This window comes from Aspergillus pseudotamarii, assembly GCF_009193445.1.
Source record: "Aspergillus pseudotamarii strain CBS 117625 unplaced genomic scaffold BDV38scaffold_8, whole genome shotgun sequence".
NCBI lineage: Eukaryota > Fungi > Ascomycota > Eurotiomycetes > Eurotiales > Aspergillaceae > Aspergillus > Aspergillus pseudotamarii.
In genome coordinates, this window is record NW_022475022.1 from 27881 (window position 1) to 48839 (window position 20959).

Here is a 20959-nt window from a genome sequence, read left to right on the forward strand (position 1 = left end):
GAATGTAGAGCATCCTGTGTATGCTCTTTTCCTAAAGAGCCAACACATAGAGATGCGAGACATGGTAAAGCACGACAACATAGATAAGAACATTCACTAGAATTAGTGTCTCATCAAATACACCAAGGCTGAGCAAGATAAAGCATTAGCATACGCGCATAGAGATCGTTCCAAAATGTCCCCATTGCGGAGAATACAGAATGGAGCAACCGTGACTGATAAGCAGAGAGTATGGAGAGCAAGGGAAAAGCAATCGATAAGCGTAATGAAACCGTACACCAATAACCGTAATATTACGACATAGTCACATGAGCCATATCCCCAAAGGCCGATCTAGCTATTCCAGTACTAGCGCTAACAGAGTAAGCGAGCGCACAAATGCCCAAAGAGGTCTAGCGTGATTACCCGATCCCACAACGGGAGCCGAAGCAAAGTCCAAAGCAAAGTCGGGCCATCGATTTCACCTCCTTCTCACCCCTCTCGCTGTCGACAATCAACCGCGATCCCGTCGCGCCAACCGCCCATCATGTGTACGTTATACTCCTGATCCCGAGCTGCTTTTGATTTGCAAAATTCCTGGTGTCTTGTCGTTCCGCCATTCTTCCCCGATGAAAGAAACGGGTTGCAACTTTGCGTGGGAGTTATCGACAAGAGATGGAAGGGGATGATGATAGTAAAATGGCGGCATTGTCGGAAATACAATGGAGAGCGAAGAAAGAAAGGCTGACTGTGATTTTCTGACCTACAGCGCTCGTGTCCGGCGAGAAGACGAACTTCCAGTACATCTTGCGTCTGCTCAACACCAATGTTGACGGCAAGCAGAAGATTATGTACGCCCTGACCCAGATCAAGGGTGTCGGTCGCCGTTACTCCAACTTGGTCTGCAAGAAGGCCGATGTTGACCTCAACAAGCGGTACGTTCTCCGGTTCTTTTTTTTTTCCCCCATCATCAGATACCTTGGGAATAAGGGCAATGATCCTCAAGAGGAGGAAGAGAAGTGGCTACCATGATCAAGTGGATCGAGATCGAAAATACAGGACAATATAATTAACAGGTTTCTTTCTTTCCAGCGCCGGTGAGCTTACCACCGAAGAGCTTGAGCGTGTCGTCACCATCCTCCAGAGCCCTACTCAGTACAAGATCCCCACCTGGTTCCTGAACAGACAGCGCGACATCACCGATGGCAAGGACTCCCAGGTTGTCTCCAACAACTTGGACAGCAAGATGCGTGAGGATCTCGAGCGCCTGAAGAAGATCCGCTCTCACCGCGGTCTCCGTCACTACTGGGGTCTCCGTGTCCGTGGTCAGCACACCAAGACTACCGGTCGCCGTGGCCGCACCGTCGGTGTCAGCAAGAAGAAGGGCTAAGCCATACGAGAGGGTCACTATGCTGTGTTTTTTCCTTCGTACTTGCTGGTGGGGATGGGGGAATTCCTTTTTGTATGTTGGTGTGTTTTAACGAATTCTCGTGGGACCTGCACATGATCTGGTGTTAAATATAAAAATTGGCACGGGTCGAAAAATGAAACAATCATACCAATATGACATGAAACATAAAACTTCATTTTTCTCGTTCTAGAAGGGGTCTACCAGGACTAGACTCGCTTCCATTAGTAGAGTCGTTTCCCTCATGCCTCCTCACGCCTGTAAGGTTCTTGTCGATGGCCTGTCGTATGCTTTGAATATACAATTTCCAGAGGAGTATGTAATATTGGAGGATCTGCGGAGAGTACTTATCAGTCGAATTGTTCCTCTTGTGATAAGGACATCGCTGCTCTTATCTTTTCTATACGGAGTATGCAACTACTTAGTAGGTACCCTTGAGGAAGGATGTACGAATACCAAACCGCCGTACGATCTGCCGCTTTTCCTTTTTCTTTATTTCCATTAAATGTATCGTCAACTACGGTTTATTTACCATCTACTAAATCAAACAGACGTGCGATTATTCTATGGAAAGGGTCTGTATTCTAGTTGTCGAGTCCTTGCCCTATATATATCTAGGTATGCATAGCACAACACGACCATCAATATTGATGTACAAACATCACAGTACATAAGAGATTGAAGCACATTACGCATCGAAACATATTCTCTGAGACAGTTCTTGGGCCAGTATTATATCACCAAGACGCATCCAGACGTGTCTTGTTCCAGTCTGGACTGGCTAGTCTAGAACCATTCACCACCCAACCAGCGGTTGAAGAATTCGAGGCTAGCCTCGGGCTGGTCCATGGGAACCATGTGGCCTCCACCGTAGAGACGCATGAAGGTGAAGTTTCCATGGGACTTAACCTGACCGATCTTCTTGCCGGTGTGTTCGTTCTGTTCAATCTTCAGGTCCTCCAACTCGGCCGAGGCGTACTCCTTCTGGCCAGGCCATTTGAGAGCCTCGGTCCAGGCCTTGTTGCCGAGCCAGTTGCAGATGTAGTCGGCATCACCAGCGTAGATGAGGACAGGAATCTGCTCGAGAAGGCCGGGAACGAGACGGTGGTATGGCTTCATCCAATCACCGTGGAAGAGGAAGTTGCGGTTGATGTCGAAGTTGCACGAGTCATAACCGCCAACTTCGGCTCCGACGGCCTCGCGAACCTCAGCCTTGTTGAGATATTCACTCACGTAGCCCATGCCCTTGTAGCACAGGTTGCTCTCGTCCTCACACTTGCTGCGAACATCATAGACGTTCTGTCCAGTGCGCTGGTAAGGCCCGATCAGAGCATTGTTGCAGTAAATCGAGGCGGGGACACAGACCCAGGCGCTCTCAGAGTTATAGCAAGACTCGATCATGGACTGGCAACGGGGCAGGGCATTGTCCATAGATTGGCAGGTGCTCTCATCAAGGACGGCCTTGTAGCCACCTTCACCACATCCCATAGGGCGGTAGTACTCGTACTGAGTGAGGCCATCCGTGAGACCGTTGCCAATGAGGACGGACCTGAGATTGATGTTACGGTTCTTGTGAGCCAAGATCTCGGATGCAAACACCGGGATATAATGTCCAGCATAGGACTCGCCGGCAATGTGGAAGTCCTGCTTCGCGTATTCGGGGAATTGTTTGAAGAAAAGAGAGAGCAGAGCGTAGACATCCTTGCCAGCAGCAACAGTGTCACTGACAGCGGAGCCACTGTAGGAGTAGCCGACGTTAACGGGCTGATCAAGGAAAATGACGGAGGCGTTAGAGTTCCACGAGAAGTCATTGTAGACGGGCTTGATGTTCTCATCAATGCTGCTAGGTCCCAGCTCCATGAATAGACCAGTGAGGGAAGAGCAGCCGGGGCCACCATTCAGCCAGAGCACGACAGGGTCGTTCTTAGGATCATTGCGAGATTCAAAGAACCCTTTGCAGATTAGTATCAAACAAATAACCAAATAGCGGTCAAGGGAACTCACAGTAGAACAGATGCTTGTCATTCTCATTATCGTCTAGATAACCAGTGTACTGCTTTACATTCGGGTCAATACCGAGAGCGCTCGGATCAGCCTTCTTGACTCTGAGATCGTAAGCCTCGAGCTTTCCGTCGATCTCTCTCTCCTTCTCTCCGTCGGCATTATTCACCCAGATCTTCTGGACATCAGAACCACGGACAATGTGGTCCCAATGAGAGTCCGGACGACGGGTGTGCTTCTTGGGAAGAGAGAAGACCGGGCTGTGGTCCATGCTGTCCGGGAAGTAGTTGGCAACTTCATCCCAGAGCTTACGAGCGTCCTCTGAGAGGGTCTTCAGCTGCTCTTGGAAGGCATGGAGTGGCTTGGAGAAGCTCATGCCCTCATCAGGCCGACCCAGCACCTGCTGGAGAGGCGGAACGGCCGCGGAGGCAGCTCCCACCAGCAAAGTAGCCGGTAGTACTCTCATTTTGAATCACTTGGACTCCAAATGAGATGTAACAAGGGGGCGTTTCTGATGGAAGGGCGAGATGGCGATAAGAGGGTACCTTGCGGTCTAGGGAAGTAGCTTATCAGTATCACGCTGTTATTGGGGGGTAGCTAGGAGATATGGTAGGGATTGGAACATACTGGAGAAACAGATCTAACAGAATAACTAAAGTAGCTGATGAAGAACCAGCCACGGGTGATAAGAGGTCAGAGAAGAAGGAGATGGGGAGAAAGAGGAGGTGAACCTAGGTTGGTTGGGGAACGATGGCAAGCGCCGATGACGCCGATAGGAGTCCCCAGGGCAGCCAATCACGCGAGAGAGGACCTCCGGGGAAACAGCAGGCACGCGTTGAGTCAGCCGTATCTAGAGGTCGCTGACTCATGTAATCACGGGACTCGCGTCATTGCCCTCTCCGCCAATCACAAGACTATCGGAAAAGACCCAGTTTTGGCTTCTGGAAAAAAAGTTGACATACTTTCTTCACTGCATCAACAGCTTGAAAGATACCCCATACGCCTTGTTAATCTATCTTCTTGTTTTATTCTTCTTGTTTTTTTATCAATATACGCATTCTACGTCTTCTGGGAAGACACATCCGCCAAGATGCCGATTATGCAACCCAGTAATCAGATTAAATTCACCAATGTATCAGTGGTGAGGTTGAAAAAAGGTCCGTAAATACTCTCTCCGTTCCGGCATTTGATTTCATAAATACAAGTTTTTGTGAAGACTATTGTTGAAAAGAGAATGAAGGAGTAAAACAAAGGGAAAACCAAAGAAAATTAGAACTCACAAGGTCAACCCCGCAACCCCGCTAACATAATTTTTTCATCAGGCAAAAAGCGCTTCGAACTCGCCTGCTACAAGAACAAACTTTTAGAATACCGCTCCGGCGCCGAGAAAGATCTTGATAATGTCCTACAAGTGCCTACCATTTTCCTTTCCGTTTCGAAAGCACAAACCGCTCCATCTGCGGAGATAGCCAAAGCGTTCGGTGCCAACACTCCCGCAGACGAGATTCGACAGGAGATCCTACGGAAAGGTGAAGTGCAAGTTGGTGAGCGCGAGCGGAAGGAGATCATCGAGCGAGTTGAGAAGGAGGTGTTGGATATTGTATCGGGCAGGCTTGTTGACCCAACCACTAAGCGAGTCTACACACCGGGAATGATCTCTAAGGCGTTGGATCAACTCAGTTCAGCGAGTGGACAGATGCAACAAGCGCAGAGTCAGAATAATAATGGGGAAGCAGGTGGTGCTGGCGATGAGTCTCGCCCGGCGCAACCTCGGAAGCCACTCTGGACTGGTGTCACGCCCAACAAGTCAGCGAAAATACAAGCCCTCGAAGCCATGAAGGCACTCATTGCATGGCAACCCATTCCAGTGATGCGAGCACGGATGCGCCTCCGCGTGACCTGTCCCGTGCCGCTCTTGAAGCAAAGCGTCAAGTCTGCAGCACCAGCGGGCTCGAACAAAGAGAAGGAAGCTTCGTCGGGTGGTAACTCCAAATCCAACAAGAAAGGCGGCAAAGGATCGAAGAAGTCTGCACGTCAACAAGATTCCGATGCAGAGGGTAGCTCTGACACCGAACCGTCGCAGCCAAAGGTACCGACTAATGTCAAGGACAAGATTTTGAGCTTCATCGAGTCAGTCGAGTCGCAAGAAATTGCAGGCGACGAGTGGGAGGCTGTTGGTTTTGCCGAACCGGGCGCGTTCAAAGGACTAAATGAATTTGTGGGCAACGACACTCGGGGCAGAGGACGAGTCGAAGTGTTAGATATGGCCGTCACGCATGAAGACTAAGCTGCCCAGAGGGTGATTGATTCCAGCAACTTGCAGGCCTCGGACATAGATCGATCCATGTATAGATCCTTGAGACCCACTCAGACGTGTGCTATGATTGATGATGATTATTCGGATAGATGTCGGATACCAATGCTAACGAAATGATTATTTTTGTATGACGATTTTTCGGTTGTTTCTCATATTGATAAGGATAGACGTAAAGATATATCTACACTTGACACGTATTACCCATGGCATGTATGGCGTAACGTGACCTAGTTACGACTAGTAGTCCAACTTACTCCTCTCGCATACTCCTCCTACTACCTCCACATGTTGTCCGCAATCTGGACGAGGGAGGGCCACGGCAATTCAGTAAATCCCTCAGGTCCCGTTGCAACTTTGCGATTCGATAACTCCCCAAGCTAGCGCCCCCCACAGCTGGAAACGGTCTCCAAAATCTGCAATCATGTCTTTCTGACAACACCGAGTTCAGTTAGTCGAATGGGTCGTTGATTTTGCCGAGGTGGGGGGTTATGGATATCAGACCATTGCCGGATTGACTGGATGGGTTATCTTGTTCGTTGAATGTTCTGCCCTTGCGTTGTACGGGGTCCCATTCCACAAGGCCTCCACACCGTTTCTGCAATGTCGACGAGGAACAATGGGGTGACAATGACCAACGATCGGCTGCATAAGGTTTACCTTTGCCTTGGATGCGTTCACTGGCAAAATACTACTAACAATGTCGCATTCATTACTCACCACGACGCAATTAACATGGACTAGTGCTGCAAGGTGCTTCTGACCTTCGGGTGCGACAATCCTATTGCTGGATCGCGTGCATGGCTGTGGGTACTCGAAACTGTATCAGGCTACGGAGTACGGTGCAGACTCTTCAGAAAGACATCCTTGCTCGTTTGGGCAGTCCCCAAAGTGCACCGGCACGGCGGCGCCTCCAAAAGAGGGCAGCACAGCCAATACTCCATGCCTGAGGACTCCACTCTTCACCTGGATAGTGGCGGAGAAGTGGAGCATTAGCCTTCGTATCGAAGCATCATTGGTTCGATCAATGGCGGCGCACGGTGCCTGGGACTAAACCTTAAGTGGGGAGGATTCTCATTCGGAGTGGAGCTTACGCTGGAAGTTGAAAACAATCAAGATTCCCGGTTCTCGTCAGTGATGTGGAGTAACTGTCAAACCATTTCACCATGGGAGCTGCGAGGCGCCAAAAATCGCCACGGTCGGACTCGGAATCTTCGCCGAGGGAGGGAAATGCAGAGGACAATTACGACCAGGCGGTCGGTCTCCCCCTTCTCGCTACTAGTATCCACTCCATCTTTCTCGGAAACCGCGGGGCTGACCAGTGCAGGGAGAGCTGGATGATGGCACAGATTATTCTGATTATTACGAGGAGTTGTGAGCTACGACCTCCATGATCGATGTTGCCCTCCCCCGATATTAACCTTCTTAGCGCGAGTGACACCACCTCGATCAATTCGGCGATCACCGCTTATCGCTATGAAAATGGGAGACGATATCATGCTTACAAGGACGGTGCTTACTGGTACTATAAGCGCGCGACTTTCTACCGAGGATGCGGATGGCTAAGATGATCAGGGGCCCCAACGATGAGACCCAGAACGAACAACTCGACATAGCGTACGTACCCGAGGCCAGGGTCAACAAGCATTCAAATATTCTAACCTCAAACTCTAGTCATCATATGTTCACAATGCTTCTCGGCAACAGGCTGTGTCTTGCCCCTATCTCAGATGATGTCCAGGTAAGGTCTAATTGCACCGACTAGGAGAGTGGTTGACTGAAATGTAACAGAGAGTGCTCGACGTCGGTACTGGAACGGGGATATGGGCTATGTTGGTACAAACCAATGTAGACTGACCGTGCATGATTGCTAACGTATGTCCAGTGACTTTGCGGATGAATACCCCTCCGCAGAGGTCATTGGGACTGACCTATCACCGACTCAACCCAGCTTTGTCCCGCCAAACCTGCAATTCGAGATCGACGACGCAGAAGATTCATGGGCATACCCCGAGAACCATTTCGATCTGATCCACGTGCGTGCACTCTACGGGGCGATTTCCAACTGGCCAGCGTTCTATCGCAACATGTTGATGTAGGTTGCACTAGAGCTTCCTGTTAAACATCATACTCGTTAGTTTTATTCCAAATGGACAATTTCTAATTGCTACAGCGGTCTACGGCCTGGCGCATGGTTCGACCAACTCGAGATGTCCATCCAGTTCAGATCGGATGACGGCACCGTGACCCCCGACCACGTCCTGGCAGAGTGGTCACGTCTATTCATCGACGCAGGGGAGAGATTCGGCAAAACGTTTCGCATCGCCGACTTAGCCCGCCAACACATGATCGATGCCGGATTTGAGAATGTAACCGAGCGGCGATTCAAGCTCCCTGTTGGTCCTTGGAGCAGGGACGAGCACTACCGACAGTTGGGGAGCTGGAATCTGCTGCATTGCGAGCAGGGTATCGAAGGATGGTCCATGGCACTGCTCACCCGTGTGATGGGGGTAAGGCCTTATTTCTTAGCTTTTCTCAGTTTACGGGACAGGTTGGGTCTATGCGAACGAGACTAACGACATCATAAACAGTGGAGCTACGAGGAAGTGCAGGTATTCTTGGCCAAGATGAGGAAAGGATTGCGCGACTACTCCAAGATCCATGCCTATTTCCACGTGTAAGTCCACGCCCTGGTTTGACATGGAAAGTTGGCGGATGGGATCGGCAGCTGACAGTCTTCGTTACATTGTGTATAGGGTGAGCGTCTACGGTCAGAAGCCGCTGAAGGGACCTGTACCTTGATTTCACCAAATACGATCTTTACGACGAGTGTCAGTAAGCAGGACAATGAGGTAGGATATAGATTATGGCGTGGGGTGGCGATGATTGCGTTATCTAGACCCTGTACTTATGTGGGTGGTTCTTTTAATTGAGTAGCTGATTTCTAGCAGACCTAATTTCAATCTACGACTGGGGTGTATGACGAAGAGGCCTAGATCTTTTACCTATATTTCGTCTTTTACGAAGAGCAATGGAATCTTTACGATTTCCAAGAATACATAGAACCACAACTACCTTCGATAAAATCTACCCAGGACTGAACCAATGAACCCTCACCGAAACAAGCCATGTTAGGTCTCAACTGAAATCTTCCAAATCAGGATATATACATCACAACAGCCTCAAAACACCATGATATACAAAACCCACTAATAAAACAACCATGCCCCGCAAACCCCCAAAACAACCCCCACCACCGCAAAAAACACAACCATATTCCTAACCGCCCGTCGATGATGCACCTCCATCGTCCTGGCAATCCTCTCCGCCCAAGCCTTCGGCGGATTTCCACTGGGAAACTCCACACCTTCAGGAACCTCCTTTCCCAGAAACCTACAAAGCGGCTCCCAGCCATCCTCAACACTCCACTCCAAAAGCCTCTCCTCCCCCAACCCCAACCCACGAATCAGCGCAACATGACTCTCATACACCCACCTCCCATTCGACTCGAAGCTTCCCCGAAAAAACCTCCTCATCATCGTCCGACACATACACTGCCGAATCCAAAACAGTTCCGCACAAAACCAACTCTTACACCAATCCCAATCCACCGGATTCCGATCAAAGTACCCCATAGTCAGCTGCATACTTTTATACCAGCCGTTCAGGTCGCGCCGGACATTGAGGATGACTTTGGCATCAGGGTATGCGGCTATGAGCTCCGGGGCGAATTCCGCGGCGATGAGGTCTGTTACGCCGACGCAGTTGCCGAGGACGGTGTCGAAGTCCGACGCGGTGAGGGGCTCGGGGGACCCGGTGTACTTCTTTTGGAGGAGGCGGTAGGTGGCTTGTAATGAGGAAGGGGGGAGGATGGTGTCGAAGCCGTGGTGGGTGTGTTTTATGCCTAGGATGTGGAGGGCTTCGCGGAGGGATTCGGTCCCGGAGCGGGAGATTCCTACGGCTAGGACTTGCATTGGTTGAGTGCGTTTGGGGGATGGTGGGGGAAGGTTGTAGAGAGTGTGGTAGAGGGGGTCTAGGGCCATGGTTGTTGTTGTTGGGTTCTTTGGTGGATTGGGGGTTTTTGTTGTGATATTGTAGGTATAAATCTAAAATTTCTTAGAGATGGATTCGGGAGAGGAGTAATTTAGATATAAACTGTGGAATAACCAAAATTGACCAAAGGTAGGGGTGATCGATTAGAAAACTAGAAGTTCCACTTGATTTAAGAATTAAATAGGTAGATGAGAGATAGGGCTATAATGACTAGGGTGAGAATAAGAAATAATGCAGCGTGTCCAACAGCTTCCCCCGTTAGGAAATGCCTACATATATGCATGATGTTTTCGGAAATCACACATCTAAATATGTACGGATAAATCAGGCCGATAAGAAGCTCGTATTTTTTTTTTTTTTTTTAGTTCGGACCCCACTAAGGCCTCCCATGTGGCCCACGTAGGTGTTAATTAGTAGTATCTGCCAAGTTCAGCCTTGTTCAATCATAGCTGAATTCGGCACTTGTTGGTCTAGAGTTGTTCTTTGATACGTGGGGTAAGGCTCGTGCACTGCATAAACATAGCTAGGTCGGTACATACCTGGTGGCTCATGTGTTGACGATGTTAAGTGAGAATATTGTCTGATGTCAATATACAAAATATACGAGGTATTCTCTACCATTTTCGATAGCCCTACACAGCTCTAGGTTTGTCTTTCTGTTGTCTACAACGACCCAGAGAGAATAAGAGCCTTATTTAGGTCGACAGAATCAATACTACAAACTCCCTTTTAGAGGTACTACTCCTACCGTACCTGATTTCTCTTGACGGCTCTTGGCTTTCTCTTTCACTGAGTAGAACAGATATCCTTCACTTCTATTTCAATATATTACATACGTTCTCCCTGTACAGGTAGAGGTCCCCGTCACAGAACCCAGATCAAGTTATGTACATAAAAGATCGAAATACAAGGGCCATTAGAATAGCCCGAGACCATCTAGTAGCGAGGCTTCTTTGCAAAAGGGCTCTTTCCATGACCGGGGAAACCAGCAGCCTCAGGCTTAACCAACCAAAGTGTATCCCCAGCCGAGCCATCACTGCCCTTAATGTACTCCCACTTCAGAGCAGTAGCATTAGCAACCGTAAGCTTGCTGAAACCATACTCCTTGGTATTAAGAACCGCAGTGATATTCGTGAGGCCCTGACCAGCACTAAATTCACTATGACTCTCAATGTTCCCCGCCATACCATTAACAATATGAGTCATGGACTGACCAGGGTTGACCCGGTAAGTATTCTTGTTCAGCACTGAAGCGGTATCGATCGTGCCGTTCGCACCAAGCGGCCACAAGCGCTCATACCAGTGGATATGACCGGAGAGGTAAGCATCAACGCCATACTGGAGGAAAAGCGCTTCAAATGCTTCCCGGATATTCTTCTGATAGGCCGAGTACGCGGAGCTGTACATGGGGCGGTGACTCATGACAATTACCCAGGGCGTCTTGGTGCGGTCGACGCTGGAGAGGTCCTTCTTCAACCACTTGTACTGCTCATAGGCCTTGGTGTCCTTGACGCTGCCGTCGACAGCTCCAAAGGGGCCACTGTCGGTGAGGAATGTCTCGGACTCGGTGGGGAAGGTCTCGTCGCCGGTGAGATCTTCGGCGAAGGACCACTCGGGGCTATTAGCGTAGTCGGTTTCGCCGTCCATGGAGACGAAGTGGGCGAGGCCATAGTCGAAGGAGTACCAGAAGTTGGTCACACCACCGCTCTCGGAGCCGGGCATGCGGAAGCGGTGCTGGAAAGCCGTGAAGTTTCTATGGGGCAACGGGGTCAGTATTGGGATAGGGGACTAGTGTGGGGTTGATTAGGAACTTACCGCTGGGAAGGAGGGCAGCTATAGTAGTTGAGGTCATTCTTCGTCCAGGTGCTGTTTGGCTCGTTGTGATCCAGATAGGCCGAGAGGACGTTATGGGGACCATCAAATTCAGCACAGGCCGCCTCATGGTTACCGGGAAGAACCATGTAAGGAATCTTCTTCGTGATGTTGCCCATCCACTGCTGCCAGAGATCCCAGTTGGACTCGTAAATGACACTCATGTCGCCACCCTGGGGACCCCCTTGGTTAGGAATTTCTCCCTGAGGAAGAGGCTTCTTGTATTCCGAGGTGATCACACCACCGGGTAGCGAGGTGTTAGGGCCGTTGTAGCAGACAGGCCAGGAATCCTCACAGGCCATGATACCAGAAGACCAGTCATCTGCGTAACTGATATCACCGCCGTGCCAGGCAAAGGCGGCCTCGCTGGCAGCCTTGGTGAGGTACTTGTGGGTACCCTGCGCGTTGGTGTAGCCCATATCGTTCAAAACGGCCACTGAGAACTCGGTGGGGTCACCGGCCTTCCGGGCGGTTGTGAAGCTCAAGACCTCGGACTCGGTTGTACCATTTGCGGCGGGGATCTGGTAGTAGTAGGTCTTACCAGACTCCAAATGAGGTAGAGAAACCTCGTGAAAGAACTGACTACACTGCGTGACAGCCTTCATCTGCGAGCAGGAGGGAGTACGGTCGTAGCTAAAATCTATCAGTATACAACCTTGTCTCAATTAAAGTCTTAGAAGCTACTCACGTGTGGGAAAACCCTCGCGCGACGTGGACCAAGTGGTGTGGGCTAGTGCCCCATTTCACCGCGGGCGATTGTCCCAGTCCAAAGGGTGTCTGGTAGTGAATGTGAATACCATCGGGGATATACGACAGCGAGATCACATTAACATTGTTCGTCGGGTGCGACGATGCAGGCTTGACGGCGGGAGGCTCCACGAGTCGGGTGAAACCTTTGCCATTGCCGTTGATTGTGGGATCGACCCAGTCACCTACAGGAACCGCGGGACCCTTGTAGGGGAAGCGATTATCGACTGTAGGGCGGCCATTGACGGTGCTCGACAGGGCCAGCAAGACGGAAGCAGTGGTTGCCTTCATTATGAGAAAGAATTGAAGCCGTGCCTCCCCCCATCACAAACAGCCAGCTGGCTGGGCTTTTTATAAGTGAGATGCATGCTTACACAGCTGCATTCGTGCGTTGCTGATAAGCAAGGCACAAGGCAGCTAAGCTTCCCACACGTGCAATTGGGTAGTTGAGCGATTGGTCTGGTCTGTATACAAGATTATACTAGTAGTTTTAGCTGGCCCCGCTTCGGAGTGTCCGGCAAATTCCACACGCGAAAGAGCCTAACCGAGACCAATTATGTCAGGAATATACGCACGATTGATTATGTATGGGTTATAAGAGTTTGTCTCGCCCTAAGCAATATTTAAATTGCCGATTTCCCGACACCCACTACTTATATTAAACCCACGGCTCGAAGAATCGTGCTGAGAGGACAGAAATCCCCTTGGGAATGTCTGGTATCGCTGCCTATTGTGCAGTAGTCAACATGGATAAGATAAAGAGCGATCCCAAATTGTCACATATTCTGGAACGACCAGGGTGGAATTGAGCGCTAGCATCGTATATCATAACCGCCCTGATATGGGACTAGGATGAGAGACTCTAGGCATGCTATGATGGACACAGTCGGCTCTGGGAGAGTATAAAACATGGTTTTTCCCTATTTTGATGTATCGGAGCCCGCGAAGTGGAAATGCAGAAGCAGCACTCCAAGGCATGAGGGCGATATTCCAGGGGGTGGGATCCAGTGTAGGTCTTCACTGCAGTTGGCTATTTGCAATGCTTATTCTGATTGGGCTTACTAAAATCCTGGGCATGATCGAAGAAAGTTATTAAATGGCTCTTATTGAGCGGGTTTCTACTTATACGTTGGACCATGGAGAAACTATTTATATTGGAAGATGCTGCTCATGCTACGCTTCCATACATGGCACAATATAGGACAGACTACAACTGCATTCGCACCCATATGCTCATAGGTTGAATAGTCACTCTGATCAGACCTGTATGACCGGGCCCAAATCACGCCTTATATATAGCGGTGCCGTGACATACAGTCATACTTGAGAAAGGCTCAGAGGGTTACGCTCACCCTAAAAGGAGGGGGAACGGGCAGTTAGTGAGCTAGAGTGTTTTGACTTCTTTAAGATTTTCTTTTTCGTTTTTCTTTTCGAATTTTTTTTTGGCATGTCTTAGAAATACTTCGGTCTGGGGCCCTGATAATCGAAATTTGTTTCTCTACTTATCATTTCGAGTTTCTCTTTGGACAGTAAACCGGTCATGGGGGCGGTCTTGGAAATTCTGGGCATCCTGGGCCTTGACACGCGGGACGGCAGCGACGAGCTTGCGCGACTCGAGCATCTTGAGAATGCGGGTGATGCACTGCGTGATGGCGTCGGCACCCAGTGTCCACGAAGCGTTGGTGTATCCGATCACGAAGGCCGCGTTAGGAAGATCCTGCAACATAACCCCGTTCCACAGGTACTTGGAACGGATGTCGATCTTCTGCTTGTCAACACTTAGCCTGATGCCGCCGCCGATCTGCAGCTTAAGCCCGGTTGCTGTGACGATGATGTCCGCGTCAAGTGCCATGCCCCCATTGAGCGCGATACCCTTCTTCGTGACGGTCTTAATGGTGTCGGTGTGGACATCTGCCTTTCCACTGCGCAGGCAGGCAAAGGAGTCGCCATTAGGACAGACACACATTCGCTGGTCCCAGGGCTTGTAGTGAGGCTTGAAATGGGGGTCGTAGGAGATGTGGCCGGGGAGTTCCTTTTCCAAGCCGCGCCTGAGGATCCAGGTCGCGAAGGAGGGAAAGCGTTGACAGAAGAGGAGGAACATTCGCTGCCTTAGGGTCCAGATAGCTCGTTGTAGTCCGTGATATATGCCCGATGGTAGGAGGTATGCTAGTCTGCTGTTGGCTGTGTGGTTGGGAACTGAATAAATATAGGTTGGAGTACGCTGTAGCATTGTGATATGCGCCGCCTCATCTGCCATTTTAGGGAGAAGCGTGATCGCGGTAGCGCCACTACCGATGATTATAACCTTCTTGTTCCTGTAATCGAGGTCCTCGGGCCAAAATTGCGGGTGCGCAACTTGGCCCTGGAAGTTATTTAGACTGGGGATATTGGCCTGCAGGGGCTGCTTGTGGTCGTAGTAGCCGGTACCAAAAATCATAAAGCGTGCAGTTATGGTCTTGGGCACACCGTCCGCATCAACGACCAGTGACCAGGTGCTGTTAGCTGTGCACCAGTCCGCAGATGACACATGGTGCCGGAACAGGATATGCTTATCAATACCATACTTCTCGGCAGTGGTGTGCATGTATTCCTTGATCGCGGAGCCTTCCGCAATGGGGTTGTTGTGGTTCTAGGGGTTGAAAGCGAAGCCGAAGGTAAATAAATCTGAGTCTGAGCGAATGCCGGGGTAGCAGAACAGGTCCCAGGAACCACCCAGGTCCTCGCGAGCTTCCAAGATCGCATAGCTGAAGTTGGGCAGCTGGTCTTGGATGCGGTAGGCGGCGTTGATACCGGAGATGCCTGTGCCAACGATAATCACGTCAAAGCGCGACTCTGGCTGCACCGGTGTGTGGCTGTTCGTGTTGAGATGGGATGGAGAGAAGAAATATGGTTGAACATCAGATTCGGCGCACAACGTTTCTTAAAAAGAGCTCATATGCCTCGGTCTCAACGCTAGGGTGATGGTTATTGACTCACGGTGCATGCTTCATAGTACCAGGCCTGTGTGACCTCTTTCATGCGGGTAGATGGATTTATCCTCGTCTTCAATGCCGAAGATATGCTATACGATGCCGAGACGAGCGCGCTTAGTTGTATGACTTCAGTTCATTCCCTTGCCGCTCTTTCCATATGCAGCCAATGGAGTCTCCACATCCCCAGAACAGCTCGGTATCACCCAAGTAAAAAGGGAGATAATGGTTTCGCATTCGATCTAGATCAATGGTATACATAGCACTACAAACCGGGGGCATTGGGGTGGCTGGTCGGTACTGCTCGGTAGTCGTCGGCTGTTATTCCAACCCACGTCGGTTCTTTAATCCTAGAGTAGATTTCGACCCCCACATCTAATCATCTAGCCAGATAGCAAGTTGCATAATGCATAAAATACAGTGACATTTGATATTGTTATCAATTAATATTCATCTTGCTTAATTTGTTAGCGATATGTCGTTTAGGAGCCCGGCTGATTGAGATCGTTGTCTCGTTAGAGGGGCCAACTTTCCTTTCCCCTAAGGAATAATACTGTAAATGTAGACTAGGACTTTGCCAGGTATAACAAGTCGGCTCCGTTAGATACTAAGGCGTGACACAAGCGGGAGTTCACTCTGCCATCTACACTACGCCAATTTGGTGCTCTTAGTTTATGATACCTATAGTCTTTGTAATAGCACGAATTCTTTTATGAGCGCGTCCGCGTCTCTTTTGTCATTCACATACACGGTCTGTACTCTATCAATCTATCTAATTCTGAGGAACCTGGCGCTTCTCGATGAACTTCTTCTCGCCAAAGCCTGCTTGACTCCGTCGACGGCAATAACACGCTCGTACAATGCGATGGTGACCGGGCACCTGGAGCGCATCTCGGCGTCGATAGCCATGGAGAAGCCCCAGGCAGCGCCGAGGCGAGTGTTATATCGGCCATGCTGATCTTGCCATCGCTACATATCCAGGTGCCGTCCTTCAGGTGGGAGTCGAGGAAGACGAGCGAGCGCTCCAGGCGCTCCAAGGCGTTGTTCTCAACCGCCTCGTCATAGGGCTTGGCCCCCCGACGCCACAATGCCAGCTGGATGACATTCGCCATGACTTCACCTTGGGAAAAGCAAATCCACTGCCGGATCGTGGCGCGCTCGACGAGCGTGCTGCCCATTAACTGCTCGGCGCCTAAAGATATACAAGCCCAGGTATATGTGCCTTGCGTCATTTAGCATGCGGATGTGATATGACACGGACTTTCATACTTACTCTTGCTGCCATGACCAGCATCCAGATATCCTCCGTTCACTGAAAGATTGGATCCGCAATCTTCCGACCCCTATTCACATGTTCGGCCGCAACGGTGTGCGAACATACTGACGGGATGTTTTCGAATTACATATCGTGTATCTTGCCACCATTATATTATACTGTGACCACTTCAACGATCATGACATTACATCGGTGCCGAACATTGTATCTCTGATCGCCTCTTCATGCATTGCCCGCTTATACCACGAGATTGACTGCCGGGATGACCTCAATTATCTTCTTGGTATACAGAACTGGTTCCTAATAGTCGCTGCAATGCCGCAGCTTCTATACAACGCCGCTGAATGCTCACTGACGGAATCTGATAGCTACTGTTCGGAAGAGCTGGATATGCTTGTGTCGTCGTTGGATCAGGTGCAAGCACGAATTCCCGGGTCAACAGTGGTATTGAACGCGATCAATAGACTGCGAGCGTCGCGCAATAGTGGTCGAGTCCGGAATACGACAACAATGTGTGAATCGCGAGAAAACGTCTATGACATCTTCAGCTTCCGTGACTTGTTTCCATTTCTGAATTCTCTGTCACCAAGGCTTGCACTGTGGGAGGTGTATGCTGGGGGACATATTCCAAGGCCTGGAGACCCATATGACCGCCACCGACGACCCTTGCTGGATCTCTGGGGAGTTCGCGGATCTTTCTCGACTTGCGTTTGCCGGTCTACCACAGCCATTTTCTTGAATATCCGGCTTCCACTACTGTCAACCTCATATGGATTGATTATGAATTATCTAACCTTGAAGTAGGACTGTGATCTATCGAAACTTTTGGGGAGTTTAGGGGGGTTGGGGGATGGATATTTTTCATACTATAAGCTATGTAAGCATGGAGAAAAGAAGGAATGTTGGCAACCAACGGAAGAGGCGCGTGTCTGGTACCTTAAGCGGTCCAGGACTCTGGGCGATGGCGCGGCGGGCGTCTCGACGTCCTAATTATATACATGTTATGTATATGGAATAGACTAGAGTGATTTGTACAATTGTTGCTAGCACGGCTATTAAGAAACGGTAGAGACATGGATCATGATCTCTTACGAGAATTAAACTTGCTGCAATTCTACTCTCTAGACAATAAATTCACACGATAAGAAATTATAATAATTCATTTAGGGCAACCATTATAAGCTATTTGATTAGAAACTTTGTTTTAGCTGGCACTCTCTATGGTAATGATATGCGTTGTGTATCTACTACGGTATGCATTAGTTGAGATATATATTAACCAAATAACTGTAGATAGACATCGCTTTTGGTGGTAGTTGTGAGTACTGAGCGCCAGTCAGTAGTATAGAGTGAGTAGGTGGCAAGGATGCCATGCAGCCTTTGGTCTATAATATACTCTTATGAAATACTACAGGATAGGTCTGAGGGCTTCGATTTCTGTTGTTGAACAAATATTGATCAAGTGGGTGGTCACGTGCTGCCATCGTAAAAGCGGCGACATTTATGTATCGGCAACGGGTGGAAGTTGCAGAACACAAGTCCATAGATCTTGGTGCCAGAATATGCTTAAGAGGTGTACGTCATTTCATGACAAATGTGGAAAGGATAAAAAGGGAACCTTCGAACAAGCCAAAAAGTTTCTACTCCATAATTGAACATGACAAGTCGGATATCCGATATCAGCCGAAGGGCAGCGAAGCATAAAGTTAACCTTGCAACGACGTTCGAGACTATTTCCACAACCCCTGCGGCGATCAAGCCAGACGTCCCAAAAGCCAGGCCAATAATGCGATAACGGTCTTCATCTCATTGGTAGTGACCATCGCGTGACTGACATTCCGGGTAACGCGGATCGACGTTGGGTTGGTCTATTGTCTTGGCGGGGATGATTGACAATCCATGGTTTACTGGAAGCTTGACTTTTCCGGTGAGGGGAAGAGTCTAGAAGCCGGTTCGTTTACGTATGTTCGTTACGTTTCTTGGCTAGACTTACTCCGCGGACATAAACAAGAGCAAGGGCTTATTTGTTGGTACACTGATTCTATTCGTCTAATAATCATGTACGTACAGTACAAACTCACCCCGGGAACCCGGGAAATTTCAAACCTCAAAACGGGTATACGCTCAAAGGACAATACACGGGAAAACCGTTCGCTTTTGAAAACATCGCTCGTTGCATGCGTGAAGGCGGTGGAGGCCCAGCTTTGGGGGTATATTTAAGATTTGCCCCTCGCGTCAAAGCCGCATAAAAAGTGGTCCTCGTAAATCGGGTCATCTCGAATCATGACCATCCGTCACACTACTCGGGTGAAATAGGGCGGGAAGAAGGGAAGTGCACACCAGGGTCGTCGGAAATTAAAATGAGAAAGGGTCCCAGTAGTAAGCGCCGTGTGGTCGGATTCTCACGTGACGTAAGAAATGAAAAGTAATTGGACTTGGCCAGAAGTCGGTTTAACCACAGATTTGCACGGCATTCAACGCACGGGTCAAATCTTCGGGGGCAAATGGCATGTAGCTGCCCTTGGGGGACAGTGGGGGTGGGGAGATGGCCCGGACCACGGGTGACGTGTACCGGATCGTCTCCTTGAGTTGGGCGATCGAGTCCTGTCGGATAACTTCGTCGAAGAGAGTCATCATGGAGCTGCTATAGCTGTCCGGGTCATAAGCGGTCGAGGACGTGGAACCACTGTTCTCCTGGCGCTCCTGGGCGTGCTCATCATCGGAGATCGTGGCGGATGCTAGTCCATGTTAGACAACAGTCAAGCACGTGGGAGTTAAGAATTAAGAATGCGGCAAGGGGGGGAGACTCGGAATGGCAGGTTTACGTACCATCAGACAAATCCTCTGGGGCAAGCGAGGGAACCTCATCAGGAGCCACACTATCCTCCTGGATGCGAGGCCTCAAATAGTCGGGCAAAGATGCGCAAGGGGACAAAGAAAGATCTGGGGACCGGGGTCGTTCGGCCTGGGCGTCGTCAAAGGACCATGCCGCTAGGCTCTTTTGATGCTCGCGGTCAAAAGGGCCCTTGAACTTGGATGGTGGAATCTCATGGCGCTTGTAATACTCGATCTTGATGGAATTGGAGTTGTCCTTCGATTTCGAACCGCTAGTCGAGCGACGAAATACTCTGCGAACCTTTTCGCGAAGACTCATGTTGGCGAGAAGTACCAAGAATCCTCCTAATACCCGTGTACGATTCAAATTTGTTGGACCGGTGTGTATAGTTCGATGTATGGGGACAAGCGTCAGATCCAGTCAGCAACTCACAGCAGCAGACCTTTCCCGAGAAGGGAATGGACGCGAGGGAGAGCGTGCAAGCACAAGCGACAGTCGTAATTACGGATAAACTGTGATATCATCGTTTGCATAGACGGGTATAAAGGAAGGAGGTTGGTGTGAACAAGGAATGGGGAGAAGAAGAAGTAGAAAAGAGAGGGAGAGAGAGAGACAGGAAGTCATAGAATAGATAGAGGATGGGGGGGGGGGCGTTTGGAAGGAATATAGCTCAGACTGGTTAAGTGGTAAACTACGGAACATCGACGGAATCCCACTCCAGCAGTTTGGTTACATGGATCATACCGATGATTTCATGGTTGGGGGGAGTTTCCATTAGAAGGAAAATGCAAAATGACGGTTGTAATTGGTTCATCGGGCATGAACGGGGACGTTCGTACCAGGTACTGGAATACCAGACGACGAGGCATACCCGGACTTTACCGTCGGTACCGTATTAACCGGGTCTAAGGTTATCGTCTACTTCCCACCTGGGTTTAGTACAGCGCTCTAAGCCGCGATAAGCCATCACTTCATCCGGTGAGACAATCAGAAAAAGAGGGGCGTTAAGTCAATGTGGAGATTTCATTAGGATCTCTCTCTCTCTCTCTCTCTCTCTCTGTGTGTGTGTGCGTGCGCACATTACAGTATTGAAATCCAGACCATGATCCGGTTTTCCCGAATGGTTTAGTCAATTTACCTATCGCATTCCCAATGCGAGTTTGTCCTCGATAAGTTAAGAATCACTGGAGAGTGTACCATTTGGAGAAACCTGACGGCTTACCTGGGGGCCAATAATAATCGATATGATGACTCCGACGGCCAGGCCAACTGTTCTCCTGCCCAGCGAGGCTTTCATAGTCAAAGAAATGCCGCAAGGGTGCAGCGATGCGCGATGCCCCGGATGTCTCCCAACCCCATGGCCGATTGATTCCCTTTTCTCGCCCCGTTCAACAATCAAATAAGAAATATCGGGTTGTACCGACCTGTGCGGCGCATCAAGGAAAGGTACTGCTACCCTTTTCCACCAATGCTACCATGGTTACGTGCTCTCGGGTGGTTCGCC

At 49.7% G+C, this 20959-nt stretch overlaps 10 protein-coding genes across 10 annotated transcripts; 5 read left to right on the forward strand and 5 right to left on the reverse strand.

Moving 5' to 3' along the window:
- The first annotated feature begins 486 nt into the window (after positions 1-486).
- On the forward strand, positions 487-1919 carry BDV38DRAFT_237508 (40S ribosomal protein uS13). Its single transcript, XM_032053595.1, has 3 exons — positions 487-530; positions 749-914; positions 1072-1919. The coding sequence occupies exons 1-3, from the start codon at positions 527-529 to the stop codon at positions 1367-1369; spliced, it is 468 nt and encodes a 155-aa protein (XP_031917273.1). The 5' UTR covers positions 487-526; the 3' UTR covers positions 1370-1919.
- Positions 892-1919, forward strand: BDV38DRAFT_237509 (uncharacterized protein). The gene has a single exon (XM_032053596.1). It carries the CDS (start codon positions 1632-1634, stop codon positions 1890-1892), a length of 261 nt encoding a protein of 86 aa, XP_031917274.1. The 5' UTR covers positions 892-1631; the 3' UTR covers positions 1893-1919.
- Positions 1920-4090, reverse strand: cp3 (carboxypeptidase C PRC1). Its single transcript, XM_032053597.1, has 2 exons — positions 3392-4090; positions 1920-3339 (listed from the first exon to the last, which is right to left on the reverse strand). The coding sequence occupies exons 1-2, from the start codon at positions 3852-3854 to the stop codon at positions 2174-2176; spliced, it is 1629 nt and encodes a 542-aa protein (XP_031917275.1). The 5' UTR covers positions 3855-4090; the 3' UTR covers positions 1920-2173.
- Positions 4091-4246: 156 nt separating this feature from the next.
- BDV38DRAFT_203238 (guanine nucleotide exchange factor SDO1) lies at positions 4247-5960 on the forward strand. Its single transcript, XM_032052488.1, has 2 exons — positions 4247-4545; positions 4711-5960. The coding sequence occupies exons 1-2, from the start codon at positions 4479-4481 to the stop codon at positions 5673-5675; spliced, it is 1032 nt and encodes a 343-aa protein (XP_031917276.1). The 5' UTR covers positions 4247-4478; the 3' UTR covers positions 5676-5960.
- Positions 5961-6657: 697 nt separating this feature from the next.
- BDV38DRAFT_203246 (class I SAM-dependent methyltransferase) lies at positions 6658-8708 on the forward strand. Its single transcript, XM_032052490.1, has 10 exons — positions 6658-6958; positions 7030-7076; positions 7132-7224; positions 7278-7319; positions 7377-7443; positions 7494-7534; positions 7588-7797; positions 7876-8212; positions 8294-8379; positions 8459-8708. Exons 1-10 carry the CDS (start codon positions 6869-6871, stop codon positions 8502-8504), a joined length of 1059 nt encoding a protein of 352 aa, XP_031917277.1. The 5' UTR covers positions 6658-6868; the 3' UTR covers positions 8505-8708.
- Positions 8596-9922, reverse strand: BDV38DRAFT_203296 (sulfotransferase family protein). Its single transcript, XM_032052491.1, has one exon. It carries the CDS (start codon positions 9743-9745, stop codon positions 8912-8914), a length of 834 nt encoding a protein of 277 aa, XP_031917278.1. The 5' UTR covers positions 9746-9922; the 3' UTR covers positions 8596-8911.
- Positions 9923-10691: 769 nt separating this feature from the next.
- Positions 10692-12665, reverse strand: BDV38DRAFT_296741 (purple acid phosphatase family protein; the record flags this gene model as incomplete). Its single annotated transcript, XM_032062991.1, has 3 exons — positions 10692-11508; positions 11571-12260; positions 12316-12665. 3 exons carry the CDS (start codon positions 12663-12665, stop codon positions 10692-10694), a joined length of 1857 nt encoding a protein of 618 aa, XP_031917279.1.
- Positions 12666-13866: 1201 nt separating this feature from the next.
- BDV38DRAFT_296742 (flavin-containing monooxygenase) lies at positions 13867-15392 on the reverse strand (the record flags this gene model as incomplete). The annotated part of the gene is made up of 3 exons (XM_032062992.1): positions 13867-14978; positions 15084-15204; positions 15351-15392. The coding sequence occupies 3 exons, from the start codon at positions 15390-15392 to the stop codon at positions 13873-13875; spliced, it is 1269 nt and encodes a 422-aa protein (XP_031917280.1). The 3' UTR covers positions 13867-13872.
- A 1542-nt stretch (positions 15393-16934) lies between these two features.
- Positions 16935-17423, forward strand: BDV38DRAFT_279126 (uncharacterized protein; the record flags this gene model as incomplete). Its single annotated transcript, XM_032058923.1, has 1 exon — positions 16935-17423. One exon carries the CDS (start codon positions 16935-16937, stop codon positions 17421-17423), a length of 489 nt encoding a protein of 162 aa, XP_031917281.1.
- Positions 17424-18954: 1531 nt separating this feature from the next.
- On the reverse strand, positions 18955-19864 carry BDV38DRAFT_203340 (uncharacterized protein). Its single transcript, XM_032052492.1, has 2 exons — positions 19449-19864; positions 18955-19357 (listed from the first exon to the last, which is right to left on the reverse strand). Exons 1-2 carry the CDS (start codon positions 19771-19773, stop codon positions 19071-19073), a joined length of 612 nt encoding a protein of 203 aa, XP_031917282.1. The 5' UTR covers positions 19774-19864; the 3' UTR covers positions 18955-19070.
- Between the last annotated feature and the right edge of the window lie 1095 nt (positions 19865-20959).